This window comes from Phyllobates terribilis, unplaced genomic scaffold (genome assembly GCF_046119375.1).
Source record: "Phyllobates terribilis strain yellow unplaced genomic scaffold, ASM4611937v1 Scaffold_3__8_contigs__length_932513732, whole genome shotgun sequence".
Lineage (NCBI taxonomy): Eukaryota > Metazoa > Chordata > Amphibia > Anura > Dendrobatidae > Phyllobates > Phyllobates terribilis.
The window spans coordinates 653,828,456-653,847,167 of NW_027362763.1; the positions used below are offsets into that span (position 1 = coordinate 653,828,456).

General features: G+C 48.8%; 1 protein-coding gene across 3 annotated transcripts in view; it reads left to right on the top strand.

The window, feature by feature from the left end:
* RNF8 (ring finger protein 8) overlaps positions 1–18,712 on the top strand; it is a 75,303-nt gene that overhangs the window by 46,841 nt on the left and 9,750 nt on the right. For all 3 annotated transcript variants that reach the window (XM_073671683.1, XM_073671682.1, XM_073671684.1), the window contains 2 exons: positions 2,563–3,210; positions 13,195–13,257. In XM_073671683.1, coding sequence (XP_073527784.1) covers positions 2,563–3,210; positions 13,195–13,257 — 711 coding nt within the window. The remainder of the gene's footprint in view (positions 1–2,562; positions 3,211–13,194; positions 13,258–18,712) is intronic.

Here is an 18,712-nt window from a genome sequence, read left to right on the forward strand (position 1 = left end):
AGTGCAGCTCTAGAGTATAATACAGGATGTAACTCAGGATCAGTAATGTAATGTATGTACACAGTTACTCCACCAGCAGAATAGTGAGTGCAGCTCTGGAGTATAATACAGGATGTAACTCAGGATCAGTAATGTAATGTATGTACACAGTGACTCCACCAGCAGAATAGTGAGTGCAGTTCTGGAGTATAATACAGAATGTAACTCAGGATCAGTAATGTAATGTATGTACATATTGAGTGCAGCTCTGGAGTATAATACAGGATGTAACTCAGGATCAGTAATGTATGTACACAGTGACTGCACCAGCAGAATAGTGAGTGCAGCTCTGGAGTATAATACAGGATGTAACTCAGGATCAGTAATGTAATGTATGTACACAGTGACTCCACCAGCAGAATAGTGAGTGCAGCTCTGGAGTATAATACATGAGGTAACTCCGGATCAGTAATGTATGTACACAGTGACTGCACCAGCAGAATAGTGAGTGCAGCTCTGGAGTATAATACAGGAGGTAACTCCGGATCAGTAATGTATGTACACAGTGACTGCACCAGCAGAATAGTGAGTGCAGCTCTGGAGTATAATACAGGATGTAACTCCGGATCAGTAATGTAATCTATGTACACAGTGACTGCACCAGCAGAATAGTGAGTGCAGCTCTAGAGTATAATACAGGATGTAACTCAGGATCAGTAATGTAATGTATGTACACAGTTACTCCACCAGCAGAATAGTGAGTGCAGCTCTGGAGTATAATACAGGATGTAACTCAGGATCAGTAATGTAATGTATGTACACAGTGACTCCACCAGCAGAATAGTGAGTGCAGTTCTGGAGTATAATACAGAATGTAACTCAGGATCAGTAATGTAATGTATGTACATATTGAGTGCAGCTCTGGAGTATAATACAGGATGTAACTCAGGATCAGTAATGTATGTACACAGTGACTGCACCAGCAGAATAGTGAGTGCAGCTCTGGAGTATAATACAGGATGTAACTCAGGATCAGTAATGTAATGTATGTACACAGTGACTCCACCAGCAGAATAGTGAGTGCAGCTCTGGAGTATAATACATGAGGTAACTCCGGATCAGTAATGTATGTACACAGTGACTGCACCAGCAGAATAGTGAGTGCAGCTCTGGAGTATAATACAGGAGGTAACTCCGGATCAGTAATGTATGTACACAGTGACTGCACCAGCAGAATAGTGAGTGCAGCTCTGGAGTATAATACAGGATGTAACTCAGGATCAGTAATGTAATGTATGTACACAGTGACTGCACCAGCAGAATAGTGAGTGCAGCTCTGGAGTATAATACAGGATGTAACTCAGGATCAGTAATGTATGTACACAGTGACTGCACCAGCAGAATAGTGAGTGCAGCTCTGGAGTATAATACAGGATGTAACTCAGGATCAGTAATGTATGTACACAGTGACTGCACCAGCAGAATAGTGTGTGCAGCTCTGCAGTATAATACAGGAGGTAACTCCGGATCAGTAATGTAATGTATGTACACAGTGACTGCACCAGCAGAATAGTGAGTGCAGCTCTGGGCTATAATACAGGATGTAACTCAGGATCAGTAATGTAATGTATGTACATAGTGACTGCACCAGCAGAATAGTGAGTGCAGCTCTGGAGTATAATACAGGATGTAACTCAGGATCAGTAATGTAATGTATGTACACAGTGACTGCACCAGCAGAATAGTGAGTGCAGCTCTGGAGTATAATACAGGATGTAACTCAGGATCAGTAATGTATGTATACAGTGACTCCACCAGCAGAATAGTGAGTGCAGCTCTGGAGTATAATACAGGATGTAACTCAGGATCAGTAATGTAATGTATGTACATAGTGACTGCACCAGCAGAATAGTGAGTGCAGCTCTGGAGTATAATACAGGATGTAACTCAGGATCAGTAATGTAATGTATGTACACAGTGACTGCACCAGCAGAATAGTGAGTGCAGCTCTGGAGTATAATACAGGATGTAACTCAGGATCAGTAATGTAATGTATGTACATAGTGACTGCACCAGCAGAATAGTGAGTGCAGCTCTGGAGTATAATACAGGATGTAACTCAGGATCAGTAATGTAATGTATGTACACAGTGACTGCACCAGCAGAATAGTGAGTGCAGCTCTGTAGTATAATACAGGAGGTAACTCCAGATCAGTAATGTAATGTATGTACACAGTGACTGCACCAGCAGAATAGTGAGTGCAGCTCTGGAGTATAAGTCATTACACAGTGAGTAACGTATGTTATGTTGCCTTCACGGCGATGTAGTAATGAATTTCAGTGAAGTCTCTTTCAGGTATAGAACAGTTGCAGGTGGTCGCTCGCTGCTGTGGCTTTGGTTAGTCCTCTCCCATGGTAATTATAGGAGACACCTGAATGGGACCATCTATACTGACCGCTGTTGCTTCTGGCTGTATTAAGCTGTAGACTTTTCTGAAGTTGGGGCCATATACAGTGACTCGGGCCTTTATGGTGGGGGAGGAACCCCTGGAGATGCTGATTGTGTTCTCTCTCGTGTTTCAGAGTCTCAATGGAGTTTTGCTCAATAAAGAGAAGCTGAAGCCTCAGACTCCGTACGTCGTGACCCAAGGCAGCTGCATCCAGATCGGCGTGGTGCTGCCCACTGCGGAGAGGGCCGAGTTTGAGTACGAGTTGGTTCAGGAAAATCTAGAACAGATTCAGCCGCTTCTAAGTCGTCCACAGTCAGGAAAGAGAAAGTCGATCAGAAGCAAACGGAAACTAAACTGTGAAGACTCTGAGGCCTCCGGGACGGAGGGCACCTCCAGCTTGTCCAAGGCCAAAATCCCCCGCATCTTAATAGACAGCAGCGACCCAAGCAGGTCACTAAAGGCTGAGATATCTAAGCAGCCCACAGTAAAAATGGAGGCATCAGTGGAGCTGGACTGCTCTGTAGACGCGGACCTCATGGCCTCCACTCAGACGCCAGCTGAGAACACTCTCCATTTTACTAAAATAAGGCAGTCTCTTGTAGAACTTAAGAACTTTATTGCTCAAGTCAAGGAGAAAATGAAGACCAACCAACAGAGCGGATCCCCTGGGGACAAACAGGAGCTCTTGGACCTGCAGAAGGAGCTGAGCAGTAAACAAGAGGACCATCTCCAGAGAGTCAGCGAGATGAAGACGACCATCCAGGAGAAGCAAGGAAGCGAGGTATGAGGAGGAGACGCTGGTGTGGACTACGACTACACACCGTGACGCCGGCGGTGCTGTGTGTGTGCTAGGTGGAAATACAGGGCCTTTCTGATGTACAGTTAAGTGATGATGACTGTCAGGGACCCACAGCGACGACAGCGGGGAGATCGCGCAATATCTCACTGTTGCCGTCACTGTCACGGATTTTGTCAGGAATTCGCAAGCACACGATCCAGACTACTCACTACTCAGGTATCGGCAAGCGACTAGTGAGAGTATGGCGTCACACCTCCGGATTCCAACGCATGGAATATGTGTTACGCCCCCATACTGTCACTGTCAGCTTCTCCATAGCCCGATTATTAATATTATTCGCTGCCACCACCTTCCAGATTTGAAATATAATACACGCCTGGGCGGACGCCTGCGGTCTGGTAGCGTATGATTTCGGGGGACGGAGCGATTACAGAAGAAAAGAAACAGAACTATTAAATTTTATATTTAATCCAAAAGGAAGGCAGTGTTTATGAAAAATATAAACTATTTTACAAAGGAGACATTACAATACATAAGCAGTTACACAAAATAATAAGAATTAAAGAAAAAATTTACTCTATAGAGTTCGCAGGGATTATTATTATAGCGCCATTTAGTCCATGGCGCTTTACATGTGATAGGTGTAACGGGTCTGGGAGGCGGAACCTCTGAGCAACTTATACAAGGGGGTGGTCCTTGTAAGGAAGCGGGTGGCGACCAGGAAAGACAGGCAGGCAGTCACAGCAGGTGACAGGGACAGTCTCTGGGTAAACGGGCAGGAGGTCACGGCAAGTGACCGGGACAGTCTCTGGGTAAACGGGCAGGAGGTCACGGCAAGTGACCGGGACAGTCTCTGGGTAAACGGGCAGGAGGTCACAGCAAGTGACCGGGACAGTCTCTGGGTAAACGGGCAGGAGGTCACGGCAAGTGACCGGGACAGTCTCTGGGTAAACGGGCAGGAGGTCACGGCAAGTGACCGGGACAGTCTCTGGGTAAACGGGCAGGAGGTCACGGCAAGTGACCGGGACAGTCTCTGGGTAAACGGGCAGGAGGTCACGGCAAGTGACCGGGACAGTCTCTGGGTAAACGGGCAGGAGGTCACGGCAAGTGACCGGGGCAGTCTCTGGGTAAACGGGCAGGAGGTCACAGCAAGTGACCGGGACAGTCTCTGGGTAAACGGGCAGGAGGTCACAGCAAGTGACCGGGACAGTCTCTGGGTAAACGGGCAGGTACGACCTGTGACGACTGAGCCTCCAGGTAGGCTAGCAGGCAGATGAGTGCTCCCAGGTGAGCAGGCGAGAGTCTCAGGATAAGCAGGTGGTCACAGCATGTGACGGCGGAGCCTCCAGGTAGGCTAACAGGCAGGTAGCAGATGAGCGCTCCCAGGTGAGCGGGCAAGAGTCTCTGGACTGGCAGGTGGTCACGGCACGTGACGGCGGAGCCTCCAGGTAGGCTAACAGGCAGGTAGCAGATGAGCGCTCCCAGGTGAGCGGGCAAGAGTCTCTGGACTGGCAGGTGGTCACAGCACGTGACGGCGGAGCCTCCAGGTAGGCTAACAGGCAGGTAGCAGATGATCGCTCCCAGGTGAGCAGGCAAGAGTTTCTGGACTGGCAGGTGGTCACAGCACGTGACGGCGGAGCCTCCAGGTAGGCTAGCAGACAGGTAGCAGGTGAGCGCTCCCAGGTGAGCGGGCAAGCTGGTCCATAGACAGACTGACAGGTGTCGGAAGGCAGACCGTCGGACCTCAGGCTAGCAAGCAGGAAAGCGGATGACAGGCAGGAATCAGGCAGCAAACTGGCAGGTAACAGGCAACGGGACCTGAGGGCTGAAGCAGAGTAGTGAACAGTGCAACAGCATTGCTTGGGCACCTCCATTTTGAAGGAGGTGCCTTATATATGGAGGGATCCTCCGGCCATTGGCCGGGGACTCCTTAGGGTGACGCGCGCGGCTCCTTTAAGAGAGGGGGAGCGCGCGCGCGCCCTAAGCATAGTGACCGGGGGAGAGCGGGCGCTGCAGGCAGAGCGGGAGGAAGCCGCCGGGCACGGAGCAGAGAGGTGAGGGGAACAGCGTCCCTGCCTAGCAGGAGGCAGGGACGCCGACGCTACAATAGGGATATACATAGCAAAAACATTTACATAATCTTAACAAAACGAGTCAGCGGCTGGTCCAGGAGGAGCGAGGACCCTGCCCGCGTGGACTCACAATCTACAAGGGACGGGTGAGGATACAGTAGGTGAGGGTAGAGCTGTTCGTGCAGCGGTATGGTGGAGCGAGGACCCTGCCCACGAGGGCTCACAATCTACAGGGGATGGGTGAGGATACAGTAGGTGAGGGTAGAGCTGGTCGTGCAGCGGTATGGTGGAGCGAGGACCCTGCCCGCGAGGGCTCACAGTCTACAGGGGATGGGTGAGGATACAGTAGGTGTGGGTAGAGGAGGTCATGCAGTAATGTGGTGAAGCGGTGGTTACTGCAGGTTGTAGGCTTGTTGGTAGAGGTGGATCTTCAGGTTCCTTCGTTTTCCATGGTAGGTGAGAGTCTGATGTGTTGGGGTAGAGAGTTCCAGAGTAGGGGGGATGCACGGGAGAAATCTTGTATGCGATTGTGGGAAGAGGAGATAAGAGGGGAGTAGAGAAGGAGATCTTGTGAGGATCGGAGGCTGCGTGCAGGTATGTAACGGGAGACTAGGTCACAGATATATGGGGGAGACAGGTTGTGAATGGCTTTGTATGTCATGGTTAGGGTTTTGAACTGGAGTCTCGGGGCAATGGGGAGCCAGTGAAGAGATTGACAGAGAGGAGAGGCCGGGGAATAGCGGGGGGACAGGTGGATTAGTCGGGCAGCAGAGTTTAGGATAGCTGGAGGGGTGCGAGAGTGTTAGAGGGGAGGCCACAGAGCAGGAGGTTGCAGTAGTCGAGGCGGGAGATGATGAGGGCGTGCACTAGTGTTTTTGCAGATTCATGGTTTAGGAATGTGCGGATCCGGGAGATATTTTTGAGTTGGAGTCGGCAGGAAGTGGAAAGGGCTTGGATATGTGGTGTGAGGAGAGATCAGAGTCCAGGGTTACTCCAAGGCAGCGAGCTTGAGGGACCGGGGAGAGTGAACAGCCATTGACGTTGATAGATAGGTCAGATGGGGGGGTTGAATGAGATGGCGGAAAGATGATGAATTCTGTTTTATCCATGGTAAGTTTTAGAAATTTGACAGAGAAGAAGGATGAGATGTCGGACAGACATTGTGGGATTTTGGTTAATAAGGAGGTGATATCGGGTCCAGAGAGGTAGATCTGTGTGTCATCAGCATAGAGGTGATACTGGAAGCTGTGAGACTCTATGAGCTGTCCCAGGCCAAAGGTGTAGATGGAGAAGAGCAGGGGTCCTAGAACTGAACCTTGGGGGACACCGACAGATAGGGGGTGAGATGAGGATGTGGTGTGTGAGTGGGAGACACTGAATGTCCGGTCTGTTAGGTATGAGGAGATCCAGGATAGGGCCGAGTCTGTGATGGCAAGAGATGAGAGAGTCTGTAGTAAGAGGGAATGGTCCACTGTGTCGAAGGCAGATGACAGGTCCAGGAGGAGGAGGAGGATGGAGTAGTGTCGCTTGGATTTGGCGGTTAGTAGGTCGTTGGTGACTTTAGTCAGGGCAGTTTCAGTCGAGTGATGCGGTCGGAAGCCAGATTGTAGGCGGTCGAAGAGGGAGCAGGAGGAGAGGTGGGAGGACCGTTCAGAATGGACATGTTGTTCTAGTAGTTTTGAGGCATAGGGGAGAAGTGATATGGGGCGATAGCTATTCAGAGGGGATGGGTCAATGGGAGGGCTTTTTGAGGATGGGTGTTATTGAGGCATGTTTGAAACATGAGGGGAAGACACCAGTTGTTAGTGACAGGTTGAAGAGGTGGGTTAGGGTTGAGATGAAGACTGTGGTAAGGTTAGGGATGAGGTGGGATAGGATTGAGTCAAGTTCGCAGGTGGTGAGGTGTGATTTGGAGAGTAAAGAGGAGACTTGACCTTCTGTAATGGTGGAGAAGTGGTGTTTGGAGGAGGAAGGTTGAGTAGATATGAGGAGGGGTTGTGCGGACTTTAGGCAAAAGCTTTGTCTGATGGTGTCAATCTTCTGCTTGAGGAATGAGGCAAAGTCTTCGGCTGAGATGAGAGAATAGGGAGGAGGCACTGGGGGACGAAGGAGAGAATTTAAAGTGTTAAATAACTGTTTAGGGTTGTGGGACAGGGAAGAGATGTGAAGTATGTTTATTTTGAAAATAGTGAGGGATTGTTTGAATACGATGAAGTGCTCGATGGAGTGAGACCTTTTCCATCTTCGCTCCGCAACCCTGGAGGCCCGTCGCAGTTCTTTAGTAAGTTTGGTATGCCAGGGTTGCCTGTTGATTGTGCAAGCTTTGGTATGTGTGAGAGGGGCGATCGAGTCTAGTGCTGCAGCTATTGAGGTGTTATATGAAGCGGCAGCAACATCTGCATCGTGTAAGGAATTTATGTCTGTAAGAGGGAGGAGGGATTCAGAGAGTGAGTGTAGGTCAAGGTGTTTGAGGTTTCTGCGAGCGTGTGTGAGTTTGTGGAGTGGGGATTGTGCACTTGGAGAGGAGAGGGTAGAGAATGTGAGGAGGTTGTGGTCAGAGAGAGGGAGGGGAGAGTTAGAGAGGTTAGATAGGGCACAGAGGCGCGTGAAGATGAGGTCCAGCGTGTGGCCATCTTTGTGTGTGGGTGTGGAAGACCACTGAGTAAGACCAAAGGAGGAAGTGAGGGATAGGAGAAGTGTCAATGGGGATGTTGAAGTCGCCCATGATGATAGTGGGGATGTCAACGGAGAGGAAATGAAGCAGCCAGGTGGTGAAGTGGTCTAAGAAGGTGGTGGCTGGCCCTGGGGGTCGGTAAATGACTGCCAGTTGGAGGTCAGAGGGGGAATAGATGCGTACACAGTGCACCTCAAAAGAGGGGAGTGTAACAGAGGGTGGCAGTGATATTTGGGTGAAAGCGCAGGTATCTGACAGGAGAAAACCTACGCCTCCGCCATGTTTGCCGTTGGGGCGGGGGTTGTGGGAAAGTTGGAATCCGCCATACGAAAGTGCGGCTGGGGAGGCTGTGTCAGAGGGGGTGAGCCAGGTTTCGGTGATGGCGAGGAAGGAAAGTTTGTTAGTAATGAAAAGGTCGTGGATTTAGGAAAGTTTGTTGCAGATGGACCGAGCTTTCCATAGAGCTCCTGTTAGTGGGGCTGGGGAAGTTGGGATTAGTTGGATGGGTATGAGGTTAGAAGGGTTGCGACAGTTTGTGGAAGGTCGTGGATAGGAGGTAGAAGTAACTGTGGGGATATGGCGAGGAGGACCAGGATTTGCAGAGAGATCTCCAGCAGTGAGGAGGAGCAGAGAAAGTGTTAGCAGGTGGGAGCAAGAGAGAGCATGAGGTGGCTGTCTGTTGTTGCAGATCCAGGATTGAATGTTGAGGAATAATTCTGAGGAGGAGGTGAGATGGATGGGGAGGATGGAGGGACAGATGAACAGTTCCTTACTAGGTGTAGGGATTTGAGGGGTTACTAGAAAGTGGAGGACTATAGGGCAAAAAGTGAAAGCTAACAGAAACATAGTTAAAAGAGAGTAAGTTGTCAAAGTGTTGGTTACCTGACTCCTGCCCTGACTAACGGCCTCTGAAATAACTGCCACTTACCTCCGAAGCCACTTTGCACAAGAAGACGCGTGCACCGCTTAAGGAGCTTCTAAATATATAGGGCACACTAAACCATCAGGTGAGAGGCATTGTGGGAGCTGCTTGTGGCTAAATTAGCAGCTGCTCACCTCACCAGGAGATGGCTGGGTGATCAAAGACAGAGCTAGGACTCTGTAGGCTCTGCAGTTTGGCACCTCTAAACATCAGATAAAATCTACAGTGGGGAAAGGACGGACATATGTGAGTATTGAATGGAATGGGACAGATAAAGCGGAAATATCAAGCGGAGAATTGTACCAGTAAGTTGAATCTGGGAAGCAGAGCAATAGATGGCGACATATACAGCAAGCATGGGGAGGGGGGACGCTCCAGATTTGACTGTTATCGAATAGGATCTGTTGCTATAATAAATATATACTCCCGGCAAGAATATGGATCTATTTTCAGTTGGCTCCTTTATGCCTAAGGGGAGATCTGCCCACACACCCCTGTGGTGACATCATGTGGGCTCGGGCTCCAACCTTCATGTTTTTATTAAAATAACTAACTTCCGCGATAACTTATACCTGGTTGCTCGCAGAAGCTTGCATGCGACGTCATTTTTTTCTTTATGAATTTACCTTTCCGTAGAGACCACGCATGGTGTAGCTGCAAATAGTCATTCTGGTACTTTTGCATTACCGCTCCCCGGAGAGGCTCACAGCTATGGGAAAATAAGCATATCGCTCCTCGACTGACCCTGCCACCAAAAATATAAGTCCCTTTTGACAGGGGGAGAAAGAGATAATATTTTCAATATTTCTCTGACGATGACCATGTGGGCTCAGGAGCCTGGCCAGTGTGATCAGCAGCAGGAGGTAGGGTGTGATTGACAGCTGGGCTCTGCTGTAACTACCAGGATGAGAGAAACCTCTGATCCCAGATGTTTAACCCTATAGGTTCCACTACGAAGCTTAAGCAAGGGAGGACACTCCTCTGTCTGCCCATTGACTTCCCTCATCGCAATTTCAGGCTAGCCACGGACCTAAGATTGCCCCCATGTCTGCCACGGGTCTCCACCACGGCCTAGTAGCTTGCATGCAGCGTATGAACTCGGCTTCAACTTCTTAAAACAATTTTTTTATTTTACTTATGTTTTTTTTTTTCTCCCAACAGCTATGATTATTTTTCTGTGGCCATATGAGGGATTTTTTTTTTTTTACCCAGAACGAGTTGGTTTTGATTGACACCATAACCATACGACATGCTTAAATAACGAGAAAAAAAATATCCAATTGGGGAAAAAATTACCTGGTAACATTATTCTCCAAACTTATTTAGGTTTAGTATTTTTTTTTTTGTGGTTTAAACAAATTCCAAATTGAATTAGCAAATTTTTTTTTTTAGCTTGAGTTGCCAATCCAGGGCTGTGGATTCTGTAAGCCAAACCTCCGACTCCCCAATTTCCATGACACCGACTCCACGACTCCCTCATACACGGCTCATGTGTAAGTGATAAATTTACTGCAGCACAGATTCATCTCAGCTAAAAGTCCAGACCCTGAGATCAGGAATAGGACGGACATTTATAGGACATTAAAGAACGTTCCCAAATTCTTATGAAAAAAATATTCCCCACAAACTGCATTGAACGACTGCACCCAATCTACTATATAATCGGCTTATCCCGTCTGTCTGTCCATCCAGGAACTCCCGCGTCGCTGATTGGTCCGGCCGCTGCCAATCAGTCAGTCAGCAGGGCTGACTCCGCCCATGTGGTCATGTCACTCACCAACTGCCCATGACGTACTGAACATGTTTTGTCACTCACAGTGTGTCAGAGTGTGACGTACTTCTGTCACGTTTGCTGAACATGTTCTGTCAGTCACAGCGCGCTGAACAGATACTACTTTACTGCACGTTATCACGATTTACGCTTCCTGTCTTCCAATGGGTTTTAAGCGAAAATACGCCACTGAGGATGACAGAAAAGCAGCAGAAGCAGCAAGGAAACGAGAGCAACAGACACCACAACAAACTGCTGCCACACAAGCTCAGAATGCGGAATCTCACAGAAAACGTCGGGAACAGGAGACACCACAACACACTGCCGCCAGACAAGCCCAGGATGCGGAATCTCACAGAAAACGTCGGGAACAGGAGACACCACAACACATTGCCGCCAGAAAAGCCCAGGATGCGGAATCTCACAGACAACGTCGGGAGCGGGAGACAGCACCACACTGCCGCCAGACAAGCCCAGGATGCGGAATCTCACAGACAACGTCGGGAACGGAAGACACCGCAACACACTGCCGCCAGACAAGCCCAGGATGCGGAATCTCACAGACAACGTCGGGAACGGAAGACACCGCAACACACTGCCGCCAGACAAGCCCAGGATGCGGAATCTCACAGACAACGTCGGGAACGGGAGACACAGCACGACACTGCCGCCAGACAAGCCCAGGATGCGGAATCTCACAGACAACGTCGGGAACGGGAGACACCACAACACACTGCCGCCAGACAAGCCCAGGATGCGGAATCTCACAGACAACGTCGAGAACGGGAGACGCAGCACCACACTGCTGCCAGACAAGCCCAGGATGCGGAATCACACAGACAACGTCGGGAACGGAAAACACAGCACCACACTGCCGCCAGACAAGCCCAGGATGCGGAATCTCACAGACAACGTCGAAAACGGGAGACACCGCAACACTCTGCTGCCAGACAAGCCCAGGATACGGAATCTCACAGACAACGTCGGGAACGGGAGACACCGCAACACACTGCCGCCAGATAAGCCCAGGATGCGGAATCTCACAGACAACGTCGGGAACGGGAGACACCGCAACACACTGCCGTACAAAACCAGGATGAGGGGGCTATACAAGCCAGGATAAGGGGGCCATACAAGCCAGAATGAGTGGGCCATACAAACCAGGATTAGGGGAATGACGGAGCCTTACAAACCACAATTAGGGGATGAGGGAGCCATACATACCAGGATATGGAAATTTAACAGTAGCTGCTGCATTTCCCACCCTAGGCTTATACTCAAGTCAATAAATTTTTCCCAGTTTTTTGTTGTGAAATTAGGGGTCTCGGCTTATACTCGGGTCACCGCGCACAGGCAGCATTTGACCCCCTGCTGCAGCTGGCTCTTGCTTCCGCTTATGTCATGACTATTTGCGGCTGCAGCCAAGGGGGTCTCCTGTTTCGCGTTCCACGGTGAGTGATGGGCTGTGGGCGGGGTTATCCCCCATCCCGTCACACCCGGCATCCACCGCACGCGCATTCATTGACAGAGCGCGCAGTGGATGCTGGGTGTGACATGATGGGTGATAACCCCGCCTACAGCCCGTCATTCACCGTGGTATGAGGAACAGGAGACCCCCGGCTGCAGTCGCAAATAGTGGTGATGTAAGCGGAAGCAAGAGCCGGGGGAATGATGTGCTGGCTGTGCTTGGTCAGCGATGTTGTCACAAGCAGGAATCACAACCTGACGTAATTACAAAATTCATTAGGGGCCCCGGGGGGATACATTGGGGGGATAATTTAAAGTAGTGCACAACCCATTTAAACACTGCTTCGCTGATTAGTCGCGCCCGGTCGGCCGCATACATATTCTAGAAGACCCGATGCGTTAGAATCGGGCCACGATCTAGTTTTATATATTTTAGGAGTCTGTCCATTTTATACACACACACAGGGGACGAGACAGAAACTCCTGTCGCAGTTGGTGATGATGACTGCACAGCTCCGATCACAGAAACCTACCTTCCTGACTGTGTACTTATAACATATTAGCCTAGTTGGGGGCAGGAGGATAATTACAGTATCCTCCCAGCAGGCAGAGATGTTACTGGCTCTAGCTGGTCATGTGATGCTGTACTGGAGCATTATGGGATTGATAGCCTGGCATAGATGAATAAAGTAAGATGGAGGCAGCACTGCCATAAAATAATACAGTGAATAAGAGAAGTCCTGAGTGTGATAGATAAGGATGGAAATAAGATCCCAGTGAGACCCATGGGCAGGAGAGGAGCTTAAGGGACTGTGTGACATCTGAGCAGACCTATCGCTGCAGACGTACAACTTGCCAACACGTTAGTCTAAAACTTTTTTACACTTAAAAAGTCACATCAGTCCGTGCCGAATTTTACAGATGTGCCCCATCAACTTATCTGCTTGTATAAAGCCTCCACCTGCATTGCTGAGGGTTGGGGTGACTGTGTTATGGGGCCTGCTGTGGACTTGGGGTTTCTGCACTGTTACTCACGGAGACTTCCTCCTTCTGACCACAGGGAAATTCATCGCTGTCAGAAGAGGAGCGTCTGAAGGAGCCGCTGGCACAAATCCTGGCAGAGGTGACCTATAGCTGTGAGCGTCAGATGAGTGCAGCTCTATAGTTTCATTGTATGAGGGCGCTGGTAATAGACGGGGGAGCGCAGCTCTATAGTAATATTATATGAGGGCGCTGGTAATAGACGGGGGAGCGCAGCTCTATAGTAATATTATATGAGGATGCTGGTAATAGACTGGGGAGCGCAGCTCTATAGTAATATTATATGAGGGTGCTGGTAATAGACGGGGGAGCGCAGCTCTATAGTAATGTATGAGGGCGCTGGTAATAGACGGGGGAGTGCAGCTCTATAGTAATATTATATGAGGGTGCTGGTAATAGACGGGGGAGTGCAGCTCTATAGTAATATTATATGAGGGTGCTGGTAATAGACGGGGGAGCGCAGCTCTATAGTAATATTATATGAGGGTGCTGGTAATAGACGGGGGAGTGCAGCTCTATAGTAATATTATATGAGGGTGCTGGTAATAGACAGGGGGAGCGCAGCTCTATAGTAATATTATATGAGGGCGCTGGTAATGGACGGTAGAGCGCAGCTCTATAGTAATATTATATGAGGGTGCTGGTAATAGACGGGGGAGTGCAGCTCTATAGTAATATTATATGAGGGTGCTGGTAATAGACGGGGGAGCGCAGCTCTATAGTAATATTATATGAGGGTGCTGGTAATAGACGGGGGAGTGCAGCTCTATAGTAATATTATATGAGGGTGCTGGTAATAGACAGGGGGAGCGCAGCTCTATAGTAATATTATATGAGGATGCTGGTAATAGACGGGGGAGTGCAGCTCTATAGTAATATTATATGAGGGTGCTGGTAATAGACGGGGGAGCGCAGCTCTATAGTAATATTATATGAGGGTGCTGGTAATAGACGGGGGAGTGCAGCTCTATAGTAATATTATATGAGGGTGCTGGTAATAGACAGGGGGAGCGCAGCTCTATAGTAATATTATATGAGGGCGCTGGTAATGGACGGGGGAGCGCAGCTCTATAGTAATATTATATGAGGGTGCTGGTAATAGACGGGGGAGTGCAGCTCTATAGTAATATTATATGAGGGTGCTGGTAATAGACGGGGGAGCGCAGCTCTATAGTAATATTATATGAGGGTGCTGGTAATAGACGGGGGAGTGCAGCTCTATAGTAATATTATATGAGGGTGCTGGTAATAGACAGGGGGAGCGCAGCTCTATAGTAATATTATATGAGGGCGCTGGTAATAGACGGGGGAGCGCAGCTCTATAGTAATATTATATGAGGGTGCTGGTAATAGACGGGGGAGTGCAGCTCTATAGTAATATTATATGAGGGTGCTGGTAATAGACAGGGGGAGCGCAGCTCTATAGTAATATTATATGAGGGCGCTGGTAATGGACGGGGGAGCGCAGCTCTATAGTAATATTATATGAGGGTGCTGGTAATAGACGGGGGAGTGCAGCTCTATAGTAATATTATATGAGGGTGCTGGTAATAGACGGGGGAGCGCAGCTCTATAGTAATATTATATGAGGGTGCTGGTAATAGACGGGGGAGTGCAGCTCTATAGTAATATTATATGAGGGTGCTGGTAATAGACAGGGGGAGCGCAGCTCTATAGTAATATTATATGAGGGCGCTGGTAATAGACGGGGGAGCGCAGCTCTATAGTAATATATGAGGGTGCTGGTAATAGACGGGGGAGTGCAGCTCTATAGTAATATTATATGAGGGTGCTGGTAATAGACGGGGGAGCGCAGCTCTATAGTAATATTATATCAGGGTGCTGGTAATAGACGGGGGAGTGCAGCTCTATAGTAATATTATATGAGGGTGCTGGTAATAGACAGGGGGAGCGCAGCTCTATAGTAATATTATATGAGGGCGCTGGTAATGGACGGGGGAGCGCAGCTCTATAGTAATATTATATGAGGGTGCTGGTAATAGACGGGGGAGTGCAGCTCTATAGTAATATTATATGAGGGTGCTGGTAATAGACGGGGGAGCGCAGCTCTATAGTAATATTATATGAGGGTGCTGGTAATAGACGGGGGAGTGCAGCTCTATAGTAATATTATATGAGGGTGCTGGTAATAGACAGGGGGAGCGCAGCTCTATAGTAATATATGAGGGCGCTGGTAATGGACGGGGGAGCGCAGCTCTATAGTAATATTATATGAGGGTGCTGGTAATAGACGGGGGAGTGCAGCTCTATAGTAATATTATATGAGGGTGCTGGTAATAGACGGGGGAGCGCAGCTCTATAGTAATATTATATGAGGGTGCTGGTAATAGACGGGGGAGTGCAGCTCTATAGTAATATTATATGAGGGTGCTGGTAATAGACAGGGGGAGCGCAGCTCTATAGTAATATTATATGAGGGCGCTGGTAATAGACGGGGGAGCGCAGCTCTATAGTAATATTATATGAGGGTGCTGGTAATAGACGGGGGAGTGCAGCTCTATAGTAATATTATATGAGGGTGCTGGTAATAGACGGGGGAGCGCAGCTCTATAGTAATATTATATGAGGGTGCTGGTAATAGACGGGGGAGTGCAGCTCTATAGTAATATTATATGAGGGTGCTGGTAATAGACAGGGGGAGCGCAGCTCTATAGTAATATTATATGAGGGCGCTGGTAATGGACGGGGGAGCGCAGCTCTATAGTAATATTATATGAGGGTGCTGGTAATAGACGGGGGAGTGCAGCTCTATAGTAATATTATATGAGGGTGCTGGTAATAGACGGGGGAGCGCAGCTCTATAGTAATATTATATGAGGGTGCTGGTAATAGACGGGGGAGTGCAGCTCTATAGTAATATTATATGAGGGTGCTGGTAATAGACAGGGGGAGAGCAGCTCTATAGGAATATTATATGAGGGCGCTGGTAATAGACGGGGGAGCGCAGCTCTATAGTAATATATGAGGGCGCTGGTAATAGACGGGGGAGCGCAGCTCTATAGTAATATATGAGGGTGCTGGTAATAGACGGGGGAGCGCAGCTCTATAGTAATATATGAGGGTTCTGGCAATAGACGGGGAGCGCTGCTCTATAGTAATATTGTATGAGGGTGCTGGTAATAGACGGAGGAGCGCAGCTCTATACTAATATTGTGTGAGGGTGCTGGTAATAGACGGGGGAGCGCTGCTCTATAGTAATATTATATGAGGGCGCTGGTAATAGACGGGGAGCGCTGCTCTATAGTAATATTATATGAGGGCGCTGGTAATAGACGGGGGAGCGCAGCTCTATAGTAATATTATATGAGGGTGCTGGTAATAGACGGGGGAGTGCAGCTCTATAGTAATATTATATGAGGGTGCTGGTAATAGACGGGGGAGCGCAGCTCTATAGTAATATTATATGAGGGTGCTGGTAATAGACGGGGGAGTGCAGCTCTATAGTAATATTATATGAGGGTGCTGGTAATAGACAGGGGGAGCGCAGCTCTATAGGAATATTATATGAGGGCGCTGGTAATAGACGGGGGAGCGCAGCTCTATAGTAATATTATATGAGGGTGCTGGTAATAGACGGCGGGGCGCAGCTTTATAGTAATTATATGAGGGCGCTGGTAATAGACGGGGGAGCGCAGCTCTATAGTAATATATGAGGGCGCTGGTAATAGACGGGGGAGCGCAGCTCTATAGTAATATATGAGGGTGCTGGTAATAGACGGGGGAGCGCAGCTCTATAGTAATATATGAGGGTTCTGGCAATAGACGGGGAGCGCTGCTCTATAGTAATATTGTATGAGGGTGCTGGTAATAGACGGAGGAGCGCAGCTCTATACTAATATTGTGTGAGGGTGCTGGTAATAGACGGGGGAGCGCTGCTCTATAGTAATATTATATGAGGGCGCTGGTAATAGACGGGGAGCGCTGCTCTATAGTAATATTATATGAGGGCGCTGGTAATAGACGGGGGAGCGCAGCTCTATAGTAATATTATATGAGGGCGCTGGTAATAGACGGGGAGCGCTGCTCTATAGTAATATTATATGAGGGCGCTGGTAATAGACGGGGAGCGCTGCTCTATAGTAATATTATATGAGGGCGCTGGTAATAGACGGGGGAGCGCAGCTCTATAGTAATATTATATGAGGGCGCTGGTAATAGACGGGGGAGCGCAGCTCTATAGTAATATTATATGAGGGTGCTGGTAATAGACGGCGGAGCGCAGCTTTATAGTAATATATGAGGGCGCTGGTAATAGACGGGGGAGCGCAGCTCTATAGTAATATATGAGGGTGCTGGTAATAGACGGGGGAGCGCAGCTCTATAGTAATATATGAGGGTTCTGGCAATAGACGGGGAGCGCTGCTCTATAGTAATATTGTATGAGGGTGCTGGTAATAGACGGAGGAGCGCAGCTCTATACTAATATTGTGTGAGGGTGCTGGTAATAGACGGGGGAGCGCTGCTCTATAGTAATATTGTATGAAGGTGCTGTTAATAGACGGGGGAGCGCAACTCTATGGTAATATTGTGTGAGGGTGCTGGTAATAGATGGGGGAGAGCAGCTCTATAGTAATATTGTGTGAGGGTGCTGGCAATAGACGGGGGGAGCGCAGCTCTATAGTAATATATGAGGGCGCTGGTAATAGATGGGGGAGAGCAGCTCTATAGTAATATTATATGAGGGTGCTGGTAAGAGACGGGGGGAGCGCAGCTCTATAGTAATATATGAGGGTGCTGGTAATAGACGGGGGAGTGCAGCTCTATAGTAATATATGAGGGTGCTGGTAATAGACGGGGGGAGCGCTGCTCTATAGTAATATTGTATGAGGGTGCTGGTAATAGACGGAGGAGCGCAGCTCTATAGTAATATTGTATATTGGGCACTGGTAATAGACGGGGGAGCGCAGCTCTATAGTAATATTGTGTGAGGGTGCTGGTAATAGACGGGGGAGCGCTGCTCTATAGTAATATTGTATATTGGGCACTGGTAATAGACGGGGGAGCGCAGCTCTATAGTAATATTATATGAGGGCGCTGGTAATAGATGGGGGAGCGCAGCTCTATAGTAATATTGTATGAGGGCGCTGGTAATAGACGGGGGAGCGCAGCTCTATAGTAATATTGTATGAGGGCGCTGGTAATAGACGGGGGAGCGCAGCTCTATAGTAATATTATATGAGGGCGCTGGTAATAGACGGGGGAGCGCAGCTCTATAGTAATATTATATGAGGGCGCTGGTAATAGACGGGGGAGCGCAGCTCTATAGTAATATTATATGAGGGTGCTGGTAATAGACGGGGGAGCACAGCTCTATAGTAATATTATATGAGGGTGCTGGTAATAGACGGGGGAGCGCAGCTCTATAGTAATATTATATGAGGGTGCTGGCAATAGACGGGGGAGCGCTGCTCTATAGTAATATTGTATGAGGGTGCTGGTAATAGACGGAGGAGCGCAGCTCTATACTAATATGTGAGGGTGCTGGTAATAGACGGGGGAGCGCTGCTCTATAGTAA